At 37.2% G+C, this 25,580-nt stretch overlaps 1 protein-coding gene across 7 annotated transcripts in view; it reads left to right on the top strand.

Annotated features, from left to right (window-relative positions):
- Relch (RAB11 binding and LisH domain, coiled-coil and HEAT repeat containing) overlaps positions 1–25,580 on the top strand; it is a 94,346-nt gene that overhangs the window by 46,262 nt on the left and 22,504 nt on the right. For 5 of the 7 annotated variants that reach the window (XR_007234006.3, XM_048443853.3, XM_048443854.3 and 2 more), the window contains 10 exons: positions 2,765–2,877; positions 6,273–6,363; positions 9,937–10,008; positions 12,090–12,230; positions 12,573–12,737; positions 14,300–14,447; positions 18,962–19,118; positions 19,669–19,792; positions 21,480–21,528; positions 23,421–23,500. Coding sequence is in view for 6 of the 7 variants with exons in the window: in XM_048443853.3 (XP_048299810.3) it covers positions 2,765–2,877; positions 6,273–6,363; positions 9,937–10,008; positions 12,090–12,230; positions 12,573–12,737; positions 14,300–14,447; positions 18,962–19,118; positions 19,669–19,792; positions 21,480–21,528; positions 23,421–23,500 (1,140 nt within the window). In the remaining variant the exon portion in view is untranslated. The remainder of the gene's footprint in view (positions 1–2,764; positions 2,878–6,272; positions 6,364–9,936; positions 10,009–12,089; positions 12,231–12,572; positions 12,738–14,299; positions 14,448–18,961; positions 19,119–19,668; positions 19,793–21,479; positions 21,529–23,420; positions 23,501–25,580) is intronic. The other 2 variants (XM_085688420.2, XM_085688421.2) reach the window with 2 other exon arrangements.

The raw sequence follows: 25,580 nt of genomic DNA on the forward strand, positions 1-25,580 counted from the left end.
CAATTCGGTGTTCTGTATGCTTCTTGAACCTTCATAGGGATATTGTTCTTTAGGTTGGGGAAGTTTTCTTCTATAATTTTGTTGAATATATTTTCTGGACCTTTGATCTGCAATTCTTCTCCTTCTTCTACCCCAGTTATTCTTAGATTTGGTTTTTTTTATTGTGTCCCAGATTTCCTGAATGTTTTGTGATGAGAATTTGTTGGATTTGCTGTTTTCTTTGGTCAGAGCGTTTAATTTCTCTATGGTGTCTTCAGAGTTTGAGAGTCTTTCTTCTATCTCTTGTATTCTGTTTGTTATGCTTGTTTCTGAAGTCTCTGTTTGTTTGCCTAGATTTTCCATAGCCAGCCGGCCCTCGGTTTGTGATTTCTTCATTGACTCCATTTCAGTTTTCAAATCTTGAACTGTTTCCATTACCTGTTTGATTGGTTTTTCTTGGTTTCCCAGAATTTCATTTACGGATTTTCTCATTTCTTCAAACTTTTTGGTGTATTTCTCTTCCATTTCTTTACTCATTTCCTCAATCTTTTTATTATATTTATCTTCCATTTCTTTACGGCAGATTTTCACCTCCTGTTTAAGTTCCTCTGTTATTTTCATAAAGATCCGCTTAGAGTCGATTTCTTCTATTTCTTCTGGAGTAGGGTGTTCAATTCTTCTAGTTTCGTGATCCCTGGATACTGGAGATGTCATTTTGCCTTTCAGGTTGTTGGAGGAATTCTTGCATTGGCGCCTGCCCATCTCCTCCTCTCTGGATGAAATTCCTCAGCACTCTCTGGATAGAACTCCTCAGCACTGCAGCAGGGATAGCTCTCTGGATAGAACTCCTCAGCACTGCAGCAGGGATAGCTGGTGTTTCCAGGACCCAGGAGACAAAAGGACAGCAACAGTGGGGGCAGGGAGGGGTCCCCGTGGAACACTGAAGCCCCTGCTGCAGAAGCTGAGAGGGGAGGGGCTGTGCTCTCCTTGGGGGCAGACCGCCCTGGCGAGCACCCACTCACCGCTCTGGATAAAACTCCTCAGCTCTGCAGCAGGGATAGCTGGTGTTTCCAGAACCCAGGAGACAAAAGGGCCGAAATTCTTTTTATTATATAAGATTGTTTTAGCTATCCTGGATTTTTTGTTTTTCTACATAAAGTTGAATATTGTTCTTTCAAGGTCTCTTAAGAATTGTGTTGGCATTTAAATGGGAATTGTCTTTAATCTGTAAATTCTTCTCCTTTTGTGCTCCTCATTATTGGCCAATTATTCACACACATGAGTCTATGAGGGTCAGACCTATATAAGCCCCCAAGAACCCAAAGTGGTCATACAGAACTTGAATATTCTGTCTTGCAATCTCAGTACAGAAGTATTTTTTCTAATTTTCTGTAATTTTTTAGTTGCTGTTTAGTCTAAAATCCATATAGACATCTAAGTAGCATGATTAAAAAAAAAACAGAATAAGTACTTTAGACTTTTTACTTCTCTCATTTGTTTGGAGCTTCTCTTATAACTTCAAATTTAAAATTCATAGTAGGTAATTAAAGTTTAATATGGAATATAAAAACCTTGATAAAAGGACTTTTTAGTCTTGCTGTTCAGCTCCATCCCAACTCTAAACGTGTGTCATCTACACACTTGAAACGTGCTTCTTAGGCTCTGAGCTGCGGGTGGGGCCGTGCCTCCTGCCTCATGCTTTACTTTGCTAATACTTTGGGGCAGGTAATTAGGTATGGGAAAGAGATTCTTCCCTCCAATCTTAGTATATTCTCATGATTTCTTTAGAATAAATACTTAAGAGTTTGGAGCATTTCTCTCCAAAAATATCTTTCCACTTTTGAGCTTTTTTTTTTTTTACCCATTAGAAGTGAAAAGCATAATATATTTAGGATCCAAAATATTGTCTTAATGAAAATGTGGACAGCTTTAATTTCATACATTTCTATGAAAAAGAAATTTGGCAGTTCTTTCCTTTTTAAAAAAAAAAGTTTGTTACTTCTGTAAGTTGAATGTACTATGAAATGTAGTTTAAATTTTTGGTTTAGTATCAAATATTTCTAATTATAGTCAGTAGTAATACCCACTGATCTGCACCTAAAGCCCAGAAATGGTCATTTTAATTAGACAATGAATTAACTGTGAAGGGTACAAAATTATTAAGTTATAGCTCATACTGACAGAAACACATTTTGTGTGTGTGTATGTGTAAAGGAATTTTTGTTAAAATATTTTGGGGAAAGATTTTCCATTTATTTTGATTTTTATGTACCTGTGTTTGTCTTTTACTTGGGATTTTGTATTGTTGGTATATGTAGTGTTGGTTGGAGGGCAAGGCTTTATGTACAAGCTAAGTTAGTACCTTATTGAGATGAATGTCCGGTCCCAGGAAAAAGCTTTGTTCTGTTGGTTTTTCTTTTCTTCACCTTTTAATGGAAAAAAAAAAAGGTAGTGAACTTTTGCAAGAAACTTAAAACACTTTTCAAATTAGTGTTATATCAGATTGTCAGATTATGGAATGTAAACTGTAAAAATCTAATGAATCCTTGGGCAATTCTGGCTAAGAAAAAATGGTAGTTGAACCTTGAGTAATTTTTATTGCACTATAATATATCCTTGTTATAATTTAACAAGCAGATATGTGTGTGTGTGTGTGTGTGTGTGTGTGTGTGTGTATAGTGATATTCTCTGTTTATTGAGGTTTTAAGGATACTCTGGAAATAAAAAATAGGATTTAATGCTTTGTATTTTTATTTTTAATTTCTCCGCTCTCATATTTCTTTAGGAGTTGATCCCCCTCATACTGTGTACAGCATGCCTACACCCTGAACCTAAAGAAAGAGACCAGCTCCTCCACATACTCTTCAACCTGATCAAGAGGCCAGATGATGAGCAAAGGTGGGTGTGCAGGAATAAACAAATGCAATGCTGATGTGCAGTTTTCTTAGTGAGCACCATAGTTGGTGATGTAATCTACAGGCCTCTTTTCCTTCCCGGGATCAGTTTCAGTGTGCTGGAGTGCTGTCATGTGTCCTCCATCTTGAGTACGACGTCAATAGTGTTATCATTGAGTTTGTTTTCCTTCTATTCATCTCCATTTTTAAAGGAACCTGCAACTTGTACCAATAAATAAATAGATCATAGGGAAAACACTCTGAGAAATTAAACCTGTGAAAATAAGTAAATTCTTAAGCAAAAATAGCTGTGAAAAGTATGTACATGGGCTGGAGAGATGGCTCAGAGGTTAAGAGCACTGGCTGCTCTTCCAGAGGTCCTGAGTTCAATTCCCAGCAACCACATAATGGTCCACAACCATCTGTAATGAGATCTGGCACCCTCTTCTGGCATGTGGGCATACATGGAGGCAGAATGTTGTATACATAATAAATAAATAAATCTTTAAAAAAAAAAAAGGTATGTACAAATCCTGTTGAGCCTCTACTGTTATAATTACCGTAACTAAGTCTTTGCAAACTGAATCTATGCTTTGTTCTATTTTGTATGTTTGGTTTGGTTTGGTTTGCTTTTGGTTTTTCGAGACAGGGTTTCTCTGTAGTTTTGGAGCCTGTCCTGGAACTAGCTCTTGTAGATCAGGCTGGTCTTGAACTCACAGAGATCTGCCTGCCTCTGCCTCCCCCCTCCCCCCCCCCAGTGCTGTGATTAAAGATGTGCACCACCACCTATGCTTTGTTCTTTAAAGTGTTAATTTCTCATGAACTCTAGTCAATCGTAAATTGGCTTTTTGTCAGAATCTAACAGAATTTAGCATCTTTATCTTTACTGATCTCTCAGGATTAATGAGAACAGAAACAATTTTGTTAATGAAGTGGCAGAGACCCTCAGGAGGAAAGCAGAGAGTTAGTTCATTGTCTAAAGTACTTCCAAACCTTTATTGCCATCACAAAGCTTGATGCAACACCAAGTGGATTCCTCAGGGTCACACCAGTTTCTGAGGGACTCAGATCTGTTCTTTCTACATACGTTAGGTGGGAATTCTGCAGCAGTGGATGGGGTGGAACTACCTGGAACAAGTCCTTCCTAGAGCTTGCATGCAGCCACTGATGGCCGTCACATAGGAATACACATAGGAACATGAGAGATTGGTTTGATCAAGAAAGCGTGTTGTATACCTCAAGGAGTAAAATTTTCAAATACCAAGTAAAGCTGCAAGGGGAGCCTGAAGAAAGCAGCCTGGCCTTAGGAAACAACGCACCAGTGGATGTTTTCCTATGCAATCTTTATCTTAATAATGAAAGGGATTTTGCTAGTGTTTTGTAAAATAGAGTTGTGCTTTGTAATTATTTATCTAATTTTAGGGTTTCTTTTCATATCTTCTATAGATTTGACTATGTAGAATCCTAAAATAAAAAGTGAGTCATGAGACATAAAGCTGGTGGGAAGTTGAAGTAGAAGGAGCTCCAAAGTTATGATCACACAATCTAAGCTATCCCAACATTTACACTGTGTCTGTCTCTTGTTCTTAGTAGAATATACCAAAAAGCTAGCGAAGAGACTTGTCCTCAGGACTCAGCCAGAGTCGGGTGGGACTAGAAACCTGCATGTACTTTAGTCAAGTATGAATGAGGAAAATTAGATCACTATAAACATAGCATCTAACTTGAAAGTTTTCTAAGGACAATTTATACAAGAAATTGCATATCTCATTCTCTTTTAAAAAATGCCTCTCCCTATTTTAATAACTTAGTAATGAAATACCTTTTTTACATCACATTTGTAGTTTGTGAGACAAATTTTGTTTCATTTTTCGAGACAGGCAAGGCAAAACTTAAACCTAACCACTGCCACCTGGTGGCCAAGCATTCATGTCAGAAATAAAACATTCTTGCCTGCTGTGTTTTTATATTACAGAAATACAACTTTTTATTAAAATAGACTAATAGCAATATTCTATATTATCATATCATTCAAATTAAAAGTAGACAGATATATTTGTTAGCACATGCTTGATAGGTAGCCACTTATAATTTTTCTTTAATTAATTAATCTCAGACTTTAGCAATATCCCGGTAAAACCTGGTTTTATATTCTATGATGGTACTTTCTGCAGTTCTTTGAAAGCATCCACGAATGATATCATATTTCTAACTAAGTAGTCTTGTTTTTTTACTGCTATAATAGCCTACTTCCAATGCTATTAACAATATATTGGCCATCTGACCTTTTGTATTTTGAACTGCATTTCAGAGCTATCACTTTTTCTTTTCAATGTTTAGATGTGGTTAGTGTAGTAGTAGTACATGTATATCATGAAGAAATATTTTAAAATTTGTGTGCCTGTGACTATGACCAGGGTTTGGGAGTTCATCCGAGAATATCAGTTAGCCATGGGACAGTTTGGGTACTTTCCTCAGGCACAGTGCACGGTTTTACTCTTGTCGGCAATAAGGATACTCACAAATGATCTGCAGATGCTCTACCACTAGTCTAGCTCCAGACCCGACCCTTGAAACAGCTTTTTTCAGAGGTCTAGAATAGAGCAGGTCAGGCTGGCTGGCCAGAGAACTAGTAGATCTGCCTATTTCCAGTTGCTGAACTGGCCCTACAAGTGTACCCCATTGTACTTGGATTTTTCTACAATTATCAAACAGCTGTGGAACACAAGCATATGTATGTAGTTGGTACAGAAATACTCAGGTATTAGAACTATCTCATGAGGAAGCAGGGAATAGAATTTCTCAGTATATCTCTTTTTATTCACTTTACCTGGCTTTCTAAAGTGAGGGAAAATAGAAGAAATAGAAAAAAATCAAAAAGAAAAACTGAGAAATAGAAACAAAGGGTGATATAAATGATACGGAATTTGTGTAGTACAATTCCCAAAGATTTGATTAGAGTATAACTTAGACGGCATGAGGCCCTAGATTTGGTCCTCAAGTGGCAATTAAGAATAAGTGCACATCTTCTAATAAGCTCATATTAGTATATATGGGCTATAATGAGTGGAAGATTACTATAGTCTATAATAAAGACACTAACTTGAAAAATTGAGAAACAGTAATAAGGATGCTTAGAATTGACTCTTTTCTTGTTCATTTTTTAATTTGTCTTGGTGTGAGTTTGTTTTGAGACAGGGTCTAACCATCTAGCCCTTACTGGCCTGAAACTTACATAGACCAGGCTGGCTGACCTCCACTCACAGAGATATGTGTACCTTGCCTCCCAAGTGCTAGAATTAAATGGGTGCAACCATTCCTGGCTGTTTAATTCTTTTCAACTCGTGTTTGTGATTCAATATTCTGAGGCACTACCAGTTTCTTCCTATTACCTTTCAGACAAATGATACTGACAGGCTGTGTGGCATTTGCACGACATGTTGGACCGACACGTGTGGAGGCTGAACTTTTACCACAGTGTTGGGAACAGGTAAGTTACCTGCATGGCGTTCTTAGCTATTTTCTTATTCTTGAAGGTTTATTTTTTCTTTTAAAAGTACATGGGGAAATTCATGGAATGAGAATTATGACTGTCCATCGCTCTGTATATCATTTATTTGCACAAAAGAATGCTTTAGGATGCTTTGCTTTATTCATTCATTCATCAGATACTTAAAAACACTAATTCTTGTGCCAGGTACTGCTGTAGTAAGTAACTAGAAAAACAGTGCGGAGAAAGACAAAGTAGAGGACTGAGCGTGGTAGAAAACATTGTCCTCCTCTGAGGATGTGCTGTTGACCAAGACTCTAGGTGAAGTAAGTCCAGCAAGTGCAAAGTCCTTGCGCTATTTACTTAGCAAGTTTGACGAAGACTTAACAGTGTGTGTGCAAATGGAGAACCAGTATAGATTGTAGATACCTGCAGTTTGCAAAGTGTAGAACTTTGATACAGCAAGTTTATATATTTATGATTAAATTCATTTTACTGAAGTAGGTTTTTTAAAAAAAATTATAATTTATGTTCATTGGTGTTTTGCTTCCATGAACATCTGTTGAGGGTGTCAGAAGCTCTAGAACTGGAGTTACAGACAGGTGTGAACTGCCATGTGAGTGCTGGGAATTGAACCCCATTCCTTTGGAAGAACAGATCATTCTCTCAACCATTGAGCCATCTCTCCAGCTCCCATACTATTGTAGGAGCCTGCTTGTTTGTTCTCAGCTGCCCAGACTCAACCATTCAGAAATTATTAATTAAATCACTGCTTGGCCCATTAGCTCTAGCTTCTTATTGGCTAACTCTTACATCTTCATTTAACCCATTTCTATTAATCTGTGTATCGCCACGTGGCTGTGGCTTACCAGCAAGGTTCCAGCTCATCTGTTCCCAGGGGAGGCTACATGGCATCTCCTGACTCCACCTTCTTTCTCCCAGCATTCAGTTTAGTTTTCCCCACCTACCTCTCTATTCTGCTCTATTCTGCCCGCGCAGGCCAATGAAGATTCTTTATTAACCAATGGTATTCACAGCATACAGAGGGGAATCTCATATCACTTCCCCTTTTCTGTCTAAATAAAAAGGAAGGTTTTAACTTTAACATAGCAAGATTACATACAACAAAACAGGAATTTTTTCTGTGTTAAGCAAGAATTACAGTTACAATATTTCTATCTACTTTATCTTTTATCATCACTAAGGAAAACTATAACAATAACTATCTATTCTTCAACACCATCAAAGACTCCAGAAGGATATAATATCACCTAAGTAAACGGGAAGTGCTTTGTAAGCTACTTCCAAAACTCTAGAATTGACAGAGATATCTTGCTGCCTGGACAGTCACCCAAAGTTCTTCTGTACCATTGGGGCATTCATCTTCAGCCTACAGACTCATAGTATCCAACAGACTTTTCTATGAAGCAGGAAATTTCAAAGACAGTTCTGCCTATATTGACAGTTTGTCAGTCACTTTCTTCTGTACGCTGCAGAGTGTCTGGCAGACTCTTTCATGAAGCAGGAACCCCGAAGGACTGTCTCACCTTTAGGCAAGTTCAGCAGTCCTCTCTCTGTGGGTCCTGCATGTCCATTTCATACAGCATAGCATCAAGAAGTCCAAGCAAAAGCAGTTTCTTGCCCAAATAACTAGCAAGCTCCAAAAGGAGCCTCATCGATGCCCATTATCCTCCTAAAGTAATTGGTACTGCTAGAAACAGATGGGTCTGATGTCATGAAAAGTCCTAAGTTATTAAAACACTTTAAATACCATATTCTGTAGTCTTTGAAAAGTTTGAAGAATGCCTATCCTCTGAAATATTTGTGTACATCTAGAAAATCTAACATGAGTACAAGCTTGACTATAAGAGATGATTTTAGTCTTTCCATTTTTTCTTTTTAACTTGCACTTGTCAAACTGAGCACAGTGATAAACACATGTGATCCCAGCACTCAGAGACAGAGACAGGAGGAGTCAAGGCTAGACCCTGCCTCAAAATCCCTAAGTAAATTTAAAAAGTAAAAAATTCTGCCACGCATAGTAGTGCGTGTCTGTAATTCTAGTTCTGGTGAGTTCTAGACAAGCCTGAACTACTTTTCAAAAGCACCCCCAAACGGAGTTTTGTTAATTCCAGTGTTACCTGCAGTCTATCTCTGAATGGTCAGTGTGTTCACAGAGTGGAACATTCATCTCTGCATCCAGTTTAAAAATTAAAGCATTTTATTATCCCAAAACAAATGCACTGCTAGGTCTACTGTGGCTACTATGGGTCTCTTATTTCTCCATATGAATTTTAAGAACTGTTTTTCATTTCTGTAAAGAAGCCAGCTGGATTTTTGTTTGTTTGTTTGTTTGTTTTCTTCAAGTAATTTATTGAATCTATTGATGTATCTGGAGAAGATTCCCATTCTAATTTCCGATCTGAGTTTAGGGTAACGGAAGTTCATCAAAATATCTACCACAGTGGTTTGTAGTTTTCAGAATATATGTTTTGTATTTGTTTCATATCTTATTTGTAAAGCTAAAGAGAATCTTTTTATTCATTAACTGAAGAAATGCAGTTGATCTTGTGTGTTTCTTACCTGAGATGCAGTACACTAGACTGAGAAGGGGCGAGGTGATACTTTAAACGCAGCTCTCCATGCATTCCTTACTGAGATGCAGTACACTAGACTGAGAAGGGGCGAGGTGAAACTTTAAACGCAGCTCTCTGATAGTCTGACTTTCTCTGCTTTCAGAGCAGTTGTGACCGGATTGAATTTAGCTCAGAGATGTTCATTACATACATCTCTGCCATCTCTCTTTTGTGACCTTTATGATCATTGGTCAGGATCTGACTAACCCCCTACCTCTAGTTTGTTGCCCAGTAGCTTTCTATATAATTTCTTTTCTTAATTTTAGGCATCCAAAACATTATTGAATTATTTCATCTTTTGATATGGAAATATGAGAGCAGATATACTTCTTTTCCAGTCAAAGAAAGATTTATATTCTATGAAGAAGACATATGGGAACAAAACCCAGTATGTGACTTTTTTTTTATTTTTGCTTCAGTTCAGTGTAGTCAGCACATAGCAAAACTCCACTGTTTTGCATATACCAACAGGAAAGAGGTCTTCTCAAAAGGAGCATATAGTTTTTATGTAGCTGGTTAAAGCATGGCTAACCTATTGGCTAGCCCCACAGGTGAAAACAGACTGGTGTTTATCACACGCCGGTTCTCTTAGGTCCAGAAGATTTCTCCACCTTCTGTTGCCAAAAGTGCTTGCTTCTTCTGACATGCTAAGGAGAACCTAGTCCTAGGCAAACACATGATTTCTAGATACCTTGCCAATTCTTCATCTTTTATTTTCCCTTTTTTCTTTAACAGATAGCCTTGTGCCTTGATGTTTAGGCTGCCCTTGATTCCCTTATTCCTGACCCAGGTATAGACACACAGGCAGTCCCAGAGGTGAAAAAAGAAGGCAGTGTACTATATTCTTAATGAGATGTATGGTGAAAAGTAATTGTTTTTTCGAAGAAGAGAGGGTATGTTGCTTCCACTTGACTGATGTGCTTGTTTTTGACTCCAGATTAATCACAAATATCCAGAAAGACGCCTGCTTGTGGCAGAGTCCTGTGGAGCCCTGGCACCTTACCTTCCCGTAAGAACTGTTTTCTTTATTTCTGTTTAACAGTAGAGTATCATGTCCATTTTCACCCAAACTCTCTTAGCCATGCTGTTTTAACAAAGAGAAGAGAAGGGGGAGCTCATGTTAATGCATTTTTTTTTTTGTAAATAAGTACATTCGAATTGGTTGTGCATGCATTTAAATATATGGAACTGTGCCAGTAGTTCATCAAAGATGTTCTGAGGACTCGGGAAGTTGGTTCTTTTTTTTGTTTTTGCCTTTTTTGTTTTGTTCTGTTTTTCTGAGACAGGATTTCTCTGTAGCTTTAGAGCCTGTCCTGGCACTCACTCTGCTGTAGATCAGGCTTGCCTCGAACTCACAAAGATCCACCTGCCTCTGTCTCCCAAGTACTGAATTTAAAGGCATGCGCCACCACCGCTCGGCTACAGAAGTTGGTTCTTTCAAAGAGCTACATGAGGGGAAGCTGTTTTCCTAATAGGGCTTTTTTTGTCCCTCACATATTTACACATACAGTGCTGGTGCTTAAGTCGTAGTGGGCAGCAGTGTTCCTGCAGAGCATTGGCCAGATGTTCTGATAAGAACTGTGCTCTACACAGCACTCATTCCCAAAGCAAGCCAGTTTCGTTCAAAAAAGGACTTTGCTTAATCAGTAAAATTGTTAATTTTACTAAATTTTAACCCCTAAATCTTTGTAATATTCTATGACACAATGATGAAAGTGATAATAGAAAATATTTTGGCTGCAGACTGACATTTGGCAAGGTTTTCAAGAAAAGCACTTAGATTCTTGCTTGAGCACTGAGGCCAGAAGCTTTCCTGGTATATCAGTTTTTCTCAGCAGAACCACATACTGTCAGCTGTGTTTATCCAGACTTGGGTGTGTGACAGATATCTTCATTTCCATCAAGTTGTCACTTGACAAACAGATAGACAAATACCTTTCCAGTGATAAAAATGAATACTGAGTAAGTTCTAGAACTGTGGGAAATTCGCATCTACTGCTACAAAGCCTAGCAGCTTTTGAATGCATAAAGGCTTTTAAAATAGATTTTTAATGATAAAATTTACCCCTGTTCTGAAGAAAATCTATATAACTTCATGTTTTAAATTTTTTTCCCAAATTCACAATGTGTATATTAACATAGAGGCCTTCCATCTGAGATGTAGCAGTAAAATTTATGTTCATTTGGTTTTTGTGAGATAAAGTCTCATTGTATCCCTCAATAGCCTAAAACTTGGCTATGTAGAAGATGGCCTTGAACTTCTGATCTTCCTGTATCCTACCACCCATGTGCTGAGATGACAAGCCTTATTCAGCACAAGCAGCTCACAGGTTTAAATGTTTGTGTTGTTCATCTAAGAAGACTTACAAAGTTGAAACAAAAACCAAGTCTTTGTTTTTATTTTATTTGGTTTATTGTCTACTTTAAAGGGGCCAGACCAAGCTTAGGCTTTATTCATTTTATGGCTTGACAAGTCTCAGTAACTACAAAGAAGGTAGGAATTTAAAGATTTATTTTCTTTTTAATTACATGAAAAGGCAGAAGTAGAGGGCTACACATGGACGCAAGTTTCCAAGGAAGCAGTATGCATACCTCTATAACTGTAGTTAACAGGTGGTTGTGAGCTGCCTGACATGACTGTTGGGAATAGAACTCTGGTTCTCTGTAACAGCAGTAGAGTCTTAACAACTGAGCTATCTCTTCAGCCACTGATAATTTTATTTTACTCTCAACTTTTAATTAAGCTTAGTCCTTAACATAACTGGGAGCAGTGGTGTAGTGTACTGGAACTTTAGCTCAATGATTGAGCCCTGCTTGGCATTAATGCAACTCTGGGCTCCCAACACTCATATCAAGTGTCTCACAACCACCTGAAACGCCACTTCTAGGGACCTGACATTGTCTTCTGGCTACCACAGGCACTGACCTTGTGTGCACACACCCATACTCACACATTTGCACACAACATTTACAAATAAAAATAATTTGTATTAAAAGTAAGCTAAGGCACAACAGTAACTGACATTTTTATTAAATATTACCATATCAAATCGTGGCATAAATAAATCATAAAACATTGGTTATTTTCAGAAAGAAATTCGTAGTTCCTTGGTTCTTTCAATGTTGCAACAGATGTTAATGGAAGATAAGGCAGATTTGGTAAGAGAAGCTGTGATCAAAAGCCTGGGTGTCATTATGGGCTACATTGATGATCCTGACAAATATCAACAGGTATGTTTTTCAGCATGAATTTTTGCCCTGTTATAAATTCCGAATAATGTACTGATTCAGGTACTTGACAGTCTGCAGCTGAGATGGTGTGTCGGTGTGATGAGCGGGAGAAGGACAGCTGCTCTCAATCCAGCAACTGTCAGGAAATTGGAAATGAGTGTGCATGTTTTCAACACCATCTCTGTTCATCCATGGATACATTAGCACTTAAGAAAATGGGAAGGATTTGGAGATGACTGTCTTCCTTAAAACATTTCTTGAAATGCATATTGTGTTTTATTACATTTTTTTTTAGAAATTTACTCTTTTAACAATCTCCATTTACCTGTTTCTTTTTTGCAGGGCTTTGAATTATTGCTTTCAGCTCTGGGTGACCCCTCAGAAAGAGTCGTTAGTGCAACACACCAAGTATTTTTACCAGCTTATGCTGCTTGGACAACTGAACTTGGAAATTTACAGTCTCATCTTATACCTACACTACTGAACAAGATTGAAAAGCTTCTCAGGGTGAGTTCCTCTTTTTTTATATATAGTTCATAAATTTAAAGGGTCTGTTCTAGACCATCTTAGAGAAATACTGGGGAACAGAGACAAGATGCACCACTTAGCCAAATAGTTTAGCACATCACCACTGGGGAGAGAGGAGGAGCTCAACGGGAAAGCGCACAGTGGCTGGAATAGCATCTTCCTAGAAATATAGCAGACGTTGTTCAGAAAGCCATTTCTTCCTGGATGCTCTGAGATGTGACTCTGAAGATGCTCATGATGATGTTTTACATAAAACGTCAGTTCCAGTTCCAGATTGCAGAGATGACTAAATGCAGAGTCTCTGTAGTCTTCTTATTTCTGTGATGTCAAAACTACGCTATCTTTGCTTACTCGAGCATAGACTTCTTAGAGAACTTCCTTCTACTCAGAAGAGTTGATGAAAAGTTGAGAAAATAATAGATGTGTCTTTATCTAATTTTTGTACTAAATGTTCTTTAGAGGCTAGCAGAGAAGCTAGTATTTCTTGGTTGTCTATATATATACTGCAAAGATCAATACTTTAGATTTAAAAACCCATTTCACTCTTTGAACCCTTTGAGGAGAGTTTTGTGTTTTACACGGAAATTAGGCTTTGGCTTAGGTAACTTGTCAGGGTCCCCAGCTGTCACACAAATTGGTTTCAGACTCTAGACTCTTATGCTTCAAAGTTTTCAAGGACTTTTAAAGTTTTTATCATAAATCTTAGAACTATTTATTAGATGATCTCTTATGTACATGTATATAGACTTAAATCTAAACACTAAACTTCACAGTGAACACTTAGGGGAAATATATAGAAATTAAGACTGAAGTAGCATATTCAGGAAAATCTAGGGTTTTTTTTTAAGTGTTTGCATTCTTTCTTTCTATCTGATAATTCACTCGACCTTGTTTTTTGTATGTACCTTGCTGTGGTGTAAGTTTGCTTCTACATGTCTCCAGTGCCCTACTTAGCTAGTAGTGTTTCTGTAAAAAACAAAAAAAGAAAAACCAACAACAAAAAAAACCCTGACATCTCAAGTAGATCTGAATACAATAACTGCTTTATCTCTAATAAGTCTTAGTATTTGTTTGGCTGTTTTGTTTTTCACTTTAACATTTGCCTTCTGAGTGCCATTTCTCTCTTTCTGTTTATCTGTGGAAGTGAGTCCTTGCAAATACAGATGGCACCAGGTGCTTGAAAGCATTTAGGAAACAGAGAAATAGCAGATGATCCTACAGGATTAGCAGCATCACACTTGTTCTGTCTCCTGTGACTCACTCTATATGCAAGAATTTCAGAAGATGAGGCACTCCCCAGAAAAAAGTGTTCCTAGCCCTGGAACTAATTCTTCCCAGTGTTTCCTATTAAAGACTCTGGCATCTACAGTGCCTTCTTGCTTCTCATAACAGTTAAGATGGGCAGCTCTGTGAAGTGCATGTTTGGGTCTAACATAGAGGTCTTTAAATGCTTGCTTGCTATAGAAAGAGAAGTTGTCATGCATCCAACTTGCAATGTGATTTCAAAAACCTAAGATTAGCTCCCACCCCTTTTGTTTCAGGAAGGAGAGCATGGGCTGGATGAACACAAGCTCCACATGTATCTTTCTGCCTTGCAGTCCTTGATCCCATCTCTCTTTGCGTTAGTGCTTCAGAATGCGCCTTTCTCCAGCAAAGCCATGCTGCATGGTGACGTGCCACAAATTGAAGGTACTTAACTCTCAGCTCTTTAGGGAAGGGGTACAGTATTGACAGTTTTGCTTCCCAAAGAGTTGTTTTGTTTCTACCCATTACATAGCAGCATGGTTACTAAAATGTTTTGTATGTATAATGTTTCGAATCTTGTGTTGAGAAATAAAACTTTATAGGTTTCTCTTTTATGAGTAAGCCATGTGAGATTATTCTGCAATAATTGTGCTTTCTTCTGTTTCCCATTGGGTGAGTGGGTGTGTTTTGCTTATTTGTTGATTTTATGTAAGGTTTTATGCTTTGTTGAGGCAGGGTCTCATACTAGCAAAGGCTGGCAGTTTCTATCAACTTCAATAGGAAGCTGGAATAGACATTTCTGTCTCAGATCTGAATCAATAAGAAGACTCACTTAATAGTTACTAGGGCTAGTGTGTGAAGGTTGTCGTTTCCTCTTTATTTTTTTCTTCCTTGCTGTTTTGCTTTCAATGGGATAAGATAAATATAGTTGTAATTTTTAATAAGAAATATAATTTCCTGCTGTGTTTGTGGTAGAAAGAAACAAGCATGTAGTAAGATTTTCTCTCCCCCACCTCATAGAAAGAAAGTGACTTATCTTCAGAAACATGTGAAGTCAGGCCGGGAGTACAGCTGATTGACAGAATGCTTGCCTAATCCATGAGAGGGGAACTGGGTTCAATCCCCAGGACTGGGGTTGGGAAGGAAAGAAATGCATGAAGTCACTCTCCCAGTGGATACCTCTTTGATGTGTAAGAGGTGATTGACAGCCGTACCGCTCCTAAGCAGTACACGTAGGAAAAGGCTATACACAGGCTGTTCCTGCGTATGAAATATCTTTGTAACGTTTTCAGGTCTATGAAATCTATGTCTCTTACTGGCTCTAATAAGGAATTATTGTATTGATAATTTAAAAAATCAAACTTCATAGGATAAAGACTTGGAAATAAGACTCCATGAGAATTTGTAACTAGTCACTCTGTGACTCTACCACCCACTAAAGTACTTATTGTTTTAAATTCTGTTCCTCTTCCTGGTTGGCTGTGTTAGTTTGCTGAAGTTGTTTTAACAAATTACCACAAGTATCTGAAATAACAGAAATGTGCTATCTCATAGCTTGAGGGCAGAAGTGTAACTTGATGGGATTAGGAGAGGAAGGGCCTTCTGAGAACTGAGAGAAAGCTGTCCAGTTCCTTAAAATCTGGTCATTTATGGGCAGGCCTTCTTTGGTGCTCTTTGGCTTGCAGATGTCTCTGACTCTTGTTCCTTTCACATTGCATATCTCTGCAGACTTTTCTAGTGCCCAGCTTTTCCATATTTGTAAGGATATCAGTCATTAGATAGGAGCGAGCCTATCCTGATCCCACCTTCTACATGATCTCACTTTATCTAAACACACCTGTAGCAGTCCTGTTTCTAAGCCAGAGCTGGGAGAGGCTACTAGAAACTAGTTTAGCCTATGATGCCTCTTAGCGTTTCTTCGTGTTTTTAACAAATTTTCCTTCAATGCCAGCAGCTGCCATCCACTTACTTCTTTGCCATCCTGACCATGTTCCTTACTTATGCAACTACTGCTTCTTGTCTTCCTTATGCCAAGTAACAATCTTTTGTTTTTAGTTGCTGTTACTATAACTCTTTGGCTTGCTGCTGCTGCTGCTGTTGTTTCTGAGACAGAGTCTCTCTGTGTATCCCAGGCTGTCCAGAGCTGACAAAGATTTGCCTACTTCTACCTCTGGAGTGCTGGGATTAAAGGTGTACACCATTACACCCAGTTTTTAGCTTAATGTTAAAGTTGTATCCTTCATTTAAATGATATGTTTGTGAGAAAGGATAACACAAGGATTTTATTGCCAGTTATTTTATAGCATTAACCGAAGTTTATGTCAGGTACTTTTGTTTCAGGCATTTGGGGTGCACTGCTGAACAAGGTAGCATTCTCTGACATTCTAAAACTAACCTCCGGGGATTCCTAGCAGCTGCTATTCTGCAGAATTACTATATGCATTTCATTGTTGCTATTTTACCATCTTTTTAAAATGTTACTCTGGGACTCTTTGTGTAATGTTGCATGATAGATTTTTAGGTTTTTAAAACTATTAATAAGCAGAAAAATATTTTGAGGCTTTTGAGATATTCTTTTGTTATTTTTGTTTTGTGAAACAGGGTCTCTCTGTGCAACTTTGGCTGTCTTGAACTCAATTTCAGAGCTCCACCTGCCTCTGCAACCAAGTGCTGAAATTAAAGGCATGTGCTACGATGCCCATCTAGACATTCTAATGTCTTCTCTATAGCTGAGTTTTCGACATAATTACCTATTCCCTGTCATCATTTTGTTTTTGCTGGTCTCAAATTTTAAAATACCTTTAGTCTCATTCTTTATATAGTTAGTCTCAATTCTTCTATTTTAATTGTGATTATTATTTTCCAGTTGTAGGCTAATGATTTTGAAATATAAGCATTCATTCCATCATATGTTGCAGATTGTGCCCAGTATGACAGAATCCTGGTTGAAATTGTATCAGATGTGTTTTGATGTAATGTAGATCTTCTATTGCTGAGAAAGGCTAGTGAGAAGTTAAGCAGAAATCTAGGTTGTGAGTGATAACCATGTTACCCAAACTTCAGATGGCACTCACGGCCAGTTTCTGCATGTAATGTTGATGCCTGTGCAGCACAAGAGCACGATAATGTCTTATTTTTAAATTTTTTAAGTTAGGTACTATTTCAAATTTTCTCAAGCCTAATATCATTAAATATATTTTGAGCAAATACTGCACCCTTCTGTGTCTTTTGGGTGTGTTTACTACTATCTGAAAGTTTATATCCCACAGCTAATGAACTTACTGTTATACATTATTCACTTAGTAGTCATGTAGGTAGGTATTCTATAGTGCCATGAAATCCTGTCAAGATGACTCGGTAGTAAAGGTGCTCGCCACCAAGCCTGATGACCTGAGTTTGATCCCCCCACATGGTAGAGAGAGAGAGAGAGAGAGAGAGAGAGAGAGAGAGAGAGAGAGACCTTGCTGTCCTCTGACTACCATGCATGTTGTAGCACACGTGTACTACTCCCCAAACACACACACACAGGCAAAATTAAAATGTAATTTAAACAAGAAATCTGAGTCGGCTGTAGTGGTGCAAAGCTATAATCCCAGCACTTGGGAGGCAGAGGCAGGTGGAGCTCTGAGTTCAAAGCCAGCCTGGTCTACAGAGTGAGTTGCAGGACATCCAGGGCTACAAAGAAACCCTGTTTCAAAAATCAAAAAGGTGGTGGAGAGGAGAAATCTATGGATTGTGATCCATAGGATTATAAGCTTTATTAACATGCTTAAGCTTTTTAAATATGTATGTGTGTATTTTATTTACATGCTTTAAAGGTGAGTTTTTTTCGGTTTCCCTTCAGATTTTTTTAAAGTTTGTAATGTGGGACTGTAGTGATATTTTATTTGTATTTCAATAAATAAAGCTTACCTGAAGATAAGAGTACAAAGCTAAACCACTAGAGGCCAGGCAGTGGTGACACACTCCTTTAATCCCAGGACTGGAGACCAAGGCAGACACTCTCTGTGAGTTCAAGGCCACCTTGGGCTACTCAGGATTAATTCAGAGACAAATCTAGGTGGTGGTAGCTCAGACCTTTAATCCCAGCATTTGAGAGTCACATACCTTTCATCCCAGCACTATGGAGGTGGAGACAGGAATGGTATGGGTGGGCAGAGAGCAGAATATAAAGGGGAAGAGTCAGAAACTCACTGGAGTGTGAAGTCTTAGGTTTGGCAAAGACACAGTGCAGTCTAGGCAGCCTGAGGATCGCCCTTCAGTCTGAGCATTGGTAGAGGTAAAAAAGGTCTCTGTAGTGGCTTACTGTTCTGCTTCTCTGATCTTTAGCTTTAACACCTGTATCTGTCTCTGGGTTTTTATTATTTGTACTACATGGGACCTTGGTTACAGTATCTATATAGATTGTGTTTTAGCTTGCTGGTCACTGGATTTAATACTTTACATTAACTTAAACAGATTGAAATTTTTTAAATAAAACATTTAATGTTGAAAATTAACTACTAAAGAAATTTCTTCATCTGAGGCGTCAATATTTTATAACATTATTCTCTCTTATGAAACAGTATTTTCCCTGCTTTTAACTTGAGTCTCTGAAGGATATCTTTTATTATTTTGATTATTTAGTTAGCATAAACAATATAATGGAATTACATATTTTTGTTGTTTTTTAACTACATTTTTTAATTAGATTCAATTTTTAACTAAATCCATGTTTTCTACTGAAGTCTTCTCTTTGATTTTAATTTAACCTACATTAACTTAGTTTTCATTAGTAAGTGTTTGTTAAATTATTTATTAAGTGTGAGGGTCTCAAATCTCTTTAATGTTTGAAATTTAAAGTTTAAAGCAAGTTAATTAAATATCAGAGCCTTATTTTGCTTTGGACAGAAGAACTAAGTGCTCAAACTATTTTTTTTCCTATGTGGTTTATTTTGCTTTTTGTTTGTTATTTACAGTGACCAGGTTCCCTCGACCTATGTCACCTCTACAAGATGTGTCTACTATTATTGGAAGTCGTGAGCAATTGGCACTGCTGCTAGAACTTTACGATTACCAACTAGAACATGAGGGCACAACAGGCTGGGAGAGTTTACTGTGGGTTGTCAATCAGTTGTAAGTTACCGCCTCCATATCCATTATATATACCTAAATTTGCTCAATGTAAAGTAGCTCGTATTTAGGCTTGAGACAGGAATTTTATAAAATAGATTAATTTGTTTAAGAAACATAAATTGGCATCTTCAGTAGCAAAACTGGAAAGGTGATATTCACTCCCTCTGCACATGTAGCAGTGTGTGAAGAAGCTCACCTTTGTTCTGTCGGGTCTGATCTACTGTCCGGAGCACTAGGAGTAGTGGACTTTAAACTATACTCTAACCTAATAGCTTTGAGTCTAGAGTGAATGCTTTCTTAAACCAAAGTTCAGTGATGGATCAAATCCTTGATTTTGAATCCCATTAACTTCATGCAGAAAACTCCCTTTTTTATAGCAAGCAGTTAAAACTGGTGTTTGAAGAGTTGATCTAGTAGAGTCCATTAATACCATTTCAAAGGATCTGAAACCTTTGCTTACAGAGAACATAGGGGAGGTGTTCTTGCAAGACATATCCCAGAGACAGTCATTTATGTGTGCCCTGCTGTTTTTCTCTCCTTTCACGTTCAGGTTACCACAGCTTATCGAAATAGTGAGCAAAATTAATGTAACCTCAACTGCCTGTGTCCATGAATTCTCCAGATTTTTCTGGCGTCTTTGCCGGACATTTGGCAAAATTTTTACAAACACTAAGGTAAATATTTATATTCCATCTTTATATTCAAGAGACAGAATTGTAATGTGATAATGCTTTACCAAAGTAAATAATAGACAAGCCTCCCTTATTTTTTAGCATCTTTAATGTCTTAGAATGCTATTAAATAGTTACACTTAAGTAGTATATTTAGCCTCAGCTTAGTGTGTACTGAGATTTTATTATGAGATCTGCCACAGTAGATATATCAAAAGCTTTTACCGTATGCATATCAGCTGAGGAAAGCAACCCAATTCATTGAATAATAATTAAGGGTTTGGAGGGTTTTTGTTTTTGTTTTTGTCATATACTACAGGTTTTGGGAGCATTTGTGTGCTTAGCACTTGATAAGAACCTAGGATGATGAGCCACAGCAGCCTATAAAAATTGCTCCAAGGATCCCGCTCCTTACAAACAGCGTGGACACTCAGATGTGTGTCTCAGTTGTTGCCATAGAGTGATGTGCCACTGTGTCCTACACTGCTTATTGTTTTAGGTGTTAAGATTTGAGGACACTTGGCATCCAGTTCTTCACTTGTGTTAATCCATTTGTCTTCAGTTTCTTGTTTTGCTAGTTAATTAGAGAACTCTAAAGGTGTTACAAGGTAGTTGCTATGATCATGTTTTTATCAAGATACTCAAATAGTAAACACTCTAAGCTTCTGCTCCTTCCTAAGAAATCTATATTATTGCAACATTTAAAGCAGAAATGTAGACTGCAATAAACTCAACAAAATTCAGACTTCCTTTCTAGTGTGTTTGCTGCTAAGTTCTGTGACCTTTAATAAGTTAAATAGCCTGTTAATAGTGTTTTGTACAATGAAGACAGTCTTAATCCTGTATTTGTACGGCTTAGTCTTTTCACAGTGTCTCCCTCTCAGTCTACAATAAATGTGCAAAGTAATGTGACTGAGATGCTAACAAGAAAGCAAACACTGAGTCTTGACATTAATGTAGAGAAAGCAAAATCCATTTTCCTCTTCACCAGTCTGCCTGTTACCACTATCAGCAGAAATTGCTCAACAGTTCCTAAATAAATAGCTGTTATTTCTTTGGAAAACTAAGTAGGAGTCAGTTGCAGTGAACATTACAGAATTGTCTTCAGTGGTTTGAAATCTCTGATAATCCCAATTAAAAAGAAAAACTGAAGTGAGCATTTGTTCTAACTTAAGACACTGAAGTAAAATTTCTTATTTGAAGTTTTAATTTGAAGGACTTGATAATGGATTGTGATAGGTTTCACATTTTAAATATGTTAGCCATGGAAATCCTAAATGAGTAGAATTTCCTTTCATTCCCTTCAAATACAGCGAGATCTTTTTTACAATAATTCTAATCATATATGGTGATGTAGAATTTAATCATATAATAATATACAGATGAGCTTATTGATAACTAAATTTAGGTTTTAGCAGTAATTTTAAGAATTTTAAATCATCTTGGTAATTATTTTAAGGAAAGATACCAAAGGCTATTCTGAAAATACATATTGACCTGAATAAATTTTTATTTGTCCTCAAGTCCTGCTTTCAGGCCCTTTATTTGTCTTTTATCTTGAGCCTGTTAATTAAAAATAATATATTTCTGATCATTTCAGTAGCCTATAAAGCAAAATAGATAGTTGTATCGATAGTCAATATTTATTGACCACTGATTAATCTGTGGACCTTTCCTTTGTGTTCCTTAGGTAAAACCCCAGTTCCAGGAGATTTTGAGACTATCTGAAGAAAACATCGGTAAGTGTGTCCATTATTACTCTAAAAACAAATGAATCTTTATACTCAGGAAAAATATTGTATTTGTTATCTGAAGATTATCTAAAATAAGAAGAGTAATTGAGAAGGAGATTGTCTGTCATGGAGTTCTTAGTATTCCCTCTAGCCTTGTCAGCTTCTTCCCCACGGGGTGATTCATCCTTTGTGAATGAAGACTGCATGTTGGTTTCTGGCCTCCCAGAACCAAATGGTCACACAGAAACTATTAATTACAACACTGTTGGCCCAATAGCTTGGGCATATAGTTCGCTTTTACATCTTAAATTGACCCATTTCTATTAATCTCTGTATCGCCATGAGGCTGTGGCTTACCTGTAAGCTTCTGGTGTCCTTCTCCTTCAACAACTATGTGACATCTTCTTGATTCAACCTACTAAGGTCAAACTTCTCAAACCAGTTGCTTTTAAGCCTTAGAGTGTGCTTTGATGAACTCAAAGTACTTCAGCTTGCAAAAGAAGCAGCATTAAAATTACAATGGAAAACAATGAAGGGTATGCAATGTTTGTTAAATGAAGCTGAAAATGTAACGATACTATCTAGGTCCTGTGTGAAGAGACTTTGTGTTGGTCATTTGCACCCATGTGTCTTAAACAGTGCAGGCACAGCATCACTCTAGGCCAGCGTCACTGGCCTGAGAAAATGAGCATGTGCACATCATGTAAGCCTATCTATTTTTTCATTTTTAAGAATAAATTATAGAAAATATTAAGTTGAATATATAGCAACTTATACTTGATAGCTCTTGAATGCATAGGTAATTCTGTAACTAAAATCCCACCATTAAGGATTATACTTTATTAAGATGTGATTTAGTGTGTAGAAGATTACGTTTCTAGTGTCCTTAATGAATTAAGTCTGAAAACATCAGTTCCAGAATTACTTTTAATAGTTGCCTAATTGTTGATGTGTTATGTTTGAGGTATGTACTAATTCTGATGATAAAATCACTAGTTAACTGTGGATGTTTACTTGTCCAGAAAGGAAATGATTCAGCCCCATTTTTGCAGTCTGTATCTCACTTACTCCAACCTTAGATTTAATTCTCTGATACCGTTGTTGTGTTGGCTAACATCAGTTTTCCTCCCAAGAAAATGTTACTTTTACCAGCAAAATAAACTTTAAATGCGAGCTAATGATGATTTTGTTGTTGTTGAAGTCATGTCCAATTGTTGAATTATCTTTTCAATTCAATTTCTTTGTATTCAGCACTGAAAATAAATTAGTTATATAAAAATATCTGTACAATAACAAAATCAAAACACTTAAGGGCATAGAAACAAACCACTTAAAGCAGTATGTAATGATCAGTATATGAACTATTAGTACTATAAATAATTTACCTCCTTATCGTAGAGGTATGTAGAATTTTTCTTTCTAAGTCTTACTTTATCATAATATTTGTAGACCAAAACTCTCAGGGAGTAGTCTTAGGTCACACTTGTGGTTGGATTCTCTTGCCTCCTCCTCCTCCATGAAATTTTCAGGACACTGTCTGTCTGAAAACCTACAGTAGATGCCCTGAGCCAGAACAGGTTAACTAACATATATCTGTGTGCTTTATCTTGGCTAGTAGATACATGAGAGGCCCTTAAAGAAAGCATTTGCGGGTTTTGATTCTGGAAATAGGAGTTAAGATCTCAGTTTTGTTACTAAATTCTTTTCTCATCTACCAGAAATGTGTGTGTGTGCTAATGCCGCTTCAGTAAGTTGTGATTGACAGATTAGGATGTGCCTTCCCCAAAGGGCTGCCCAGACAACCCCGTCAATAGCTGTGCTTTTAATGCAGTTGTTACCACTTTTGTCTTTACACTTAAAGTATACTAAAACTTTTAAAAATATTTTAATAATTTTAGATTCCTCAGCAGGAAATGGGGTCCTCACTAAAGCTACAGTCCCCATTTATGCCACAGGGGTCCTCACCTGTTACACTCAGGTAAGAGACAAGTCCTCCTCTCCAGGAAAGGGGCCTTCTCCTTAGAAAGTCCTGATGTTTGTTTGCTGGGATCAGGCCTAAAAGAAAAGCAAAAAAGAGTTTTGATCATTTTCAATAAATGTTTTGAAGTGAGGAGCATATTCAAATAAGTCTCCAAGTAAAGTACCAATTTAACAAATAGATTTAATTTATATTAGATTATGTTTAATTAGTGGAATTTCTTTTTTTTTTATGATGTTTTTCCTGTATTGGTTAAATGGCTTATCTGATATATTAGAAAATTTAAAAATGCAGTAGAAACTATATTGTTTTTACCAAGGTACCCTTTAATAATACTTCATTTTTCTTAATTATTGCTATATATTAAACTACCCCAGACATAGTATCTTTATTAATTATAAACCATGTATTTGTTTATGATTCTCCAGTCAGGACACAGCTAATCTAACTTGTGCTGGTCTTGCTGTGGGCCTGTTGGTGGAGCTTTGACAAGGGTGACTGAGCTTCACCACCCGTGTGACGGGACCTCTATCCATCCATCTCCCATTACCTGACCTGATGATTCAAAGCATTGCTATGAAAGCAGAATGTGCTAGACTAAGAGTTAGTCCCAGAATCGGTACATTACTTCTACGGTAATGTAATAAGTCAACAGCCCAGCCTGGGTTCAGGAAAGTGAGTTAAGGGTGGAACAGGAGACGGCCACAATACTCACTCTTGCTTTAAGGAAATAGCATGAGCCATGTTAAGACACATTAGAAAGTGAGACACAAGAAGGAAGACACGTGCTTTTACTGATGGTTTTCTGAGTGTGCATCCATGAATACCTAGCTTCTTTGACCTTGAATTCTAAGAGTAGCACTTGATATTTATTGCACCTTTCTTCTAAGCATATTAAAGTGATGTCACAGCGTTAAAACTCACTGCTGTACCATGAGTACCAGCTATCTAAGTAGCAAATATTCCTTAAAGCTTCTCTCAATGAATTTCTGTGATGTCTTAACACAGATATTCAATGTCTGTGTAGAATATTTTCAGTCTTAGAACATTGACAGTCTCTAGTATTCCTGAGATTAGAGATGAAAATAGAGATGAATTATGTTGTCCAAACATCACTGTAAACAATAGTGAGATACTATTCTCCATTTGATTTGCAAATTGCATCAGTGTGGTATCAAATATTGATGTTTTCTCTCTTTATTGTTTGTTTTTTTGTTTGGTTGGTTTGGTTTGGTTTGGTTTGGTTTTTGTTTTGTTTTGTTTCCCAGGGTTTCTCTGTGTAACAGTCCTGGCTGTACTGGAACTCACTTTGTAGACCAGGCTGGCCTCGAACTCACTGAGATCCGCCTGTCTCTACCTCCCAAGTGCTGGGATTAAAGACATGAACTACCACAACCCAGCTTGTTTTCTCTCTTTTTAACTTCACAGTTTTGTTAGAGGTTTGATTTTTAACTATATTATTTTAAAGCATGATAAATTACCAGATCCAAGGTATTGCATATAGTAGGACTTCAAAACAAACTTAAGATATTTTGATAAGAACCTATCTCTGGAGTGACTCTGAAACCCAATGTATTTTTATTTCTACAATGATAAGAGCTTTTCCATCACAGAACATTTACTAAATTGAGGTAATAATCAGAGATTACTAGGGTTGCTCATTTCAGAAAGCACAGACTAGCAGTTAATAGTTCTCCTTGCTAGGTACTATTTGTGTTAGGTTAAACCACAGTCTGTAGTTTTATTTGGAAACAAAGACTATCTTGAGGTCCAGTGATATAGCTCCATGTTAGTGCACTTGTCCACCATGCACTAGACCTGGTGTCTCATGCGTGCATGCACACACACACACACACACACACACACATTTCTAACCTACATATATAAAGAAATATTATTTGATTTGATATTTAAAATGGGAAATAATTTTAGTAAATGTTAAAAACTCGAAAGAATCCATACTCACTTGGAATTCTATTGTTTGATTTTATAGTAGGTATCCTCATTAGTTTCTGTTGGTTACTTAGTCTTTATTATGATAAAGGCCATGACCAAAAGCCATGTAGTGAGAAAAGGGTTT

The sequence above is a fragment of the Myodes glareolus genome, chromosome 5 (assembly GCF_982192425.1).
Source record: "Myodes glareolus chromosome 5, mMyoGla1.1, whole genome shotgun sequence".
Lineage (NCBI taxonomy): Eukaryota > Metazoa > Chordata > Mammalia > Rodentia > Cricetidae > Myodes > Myodes glareolus.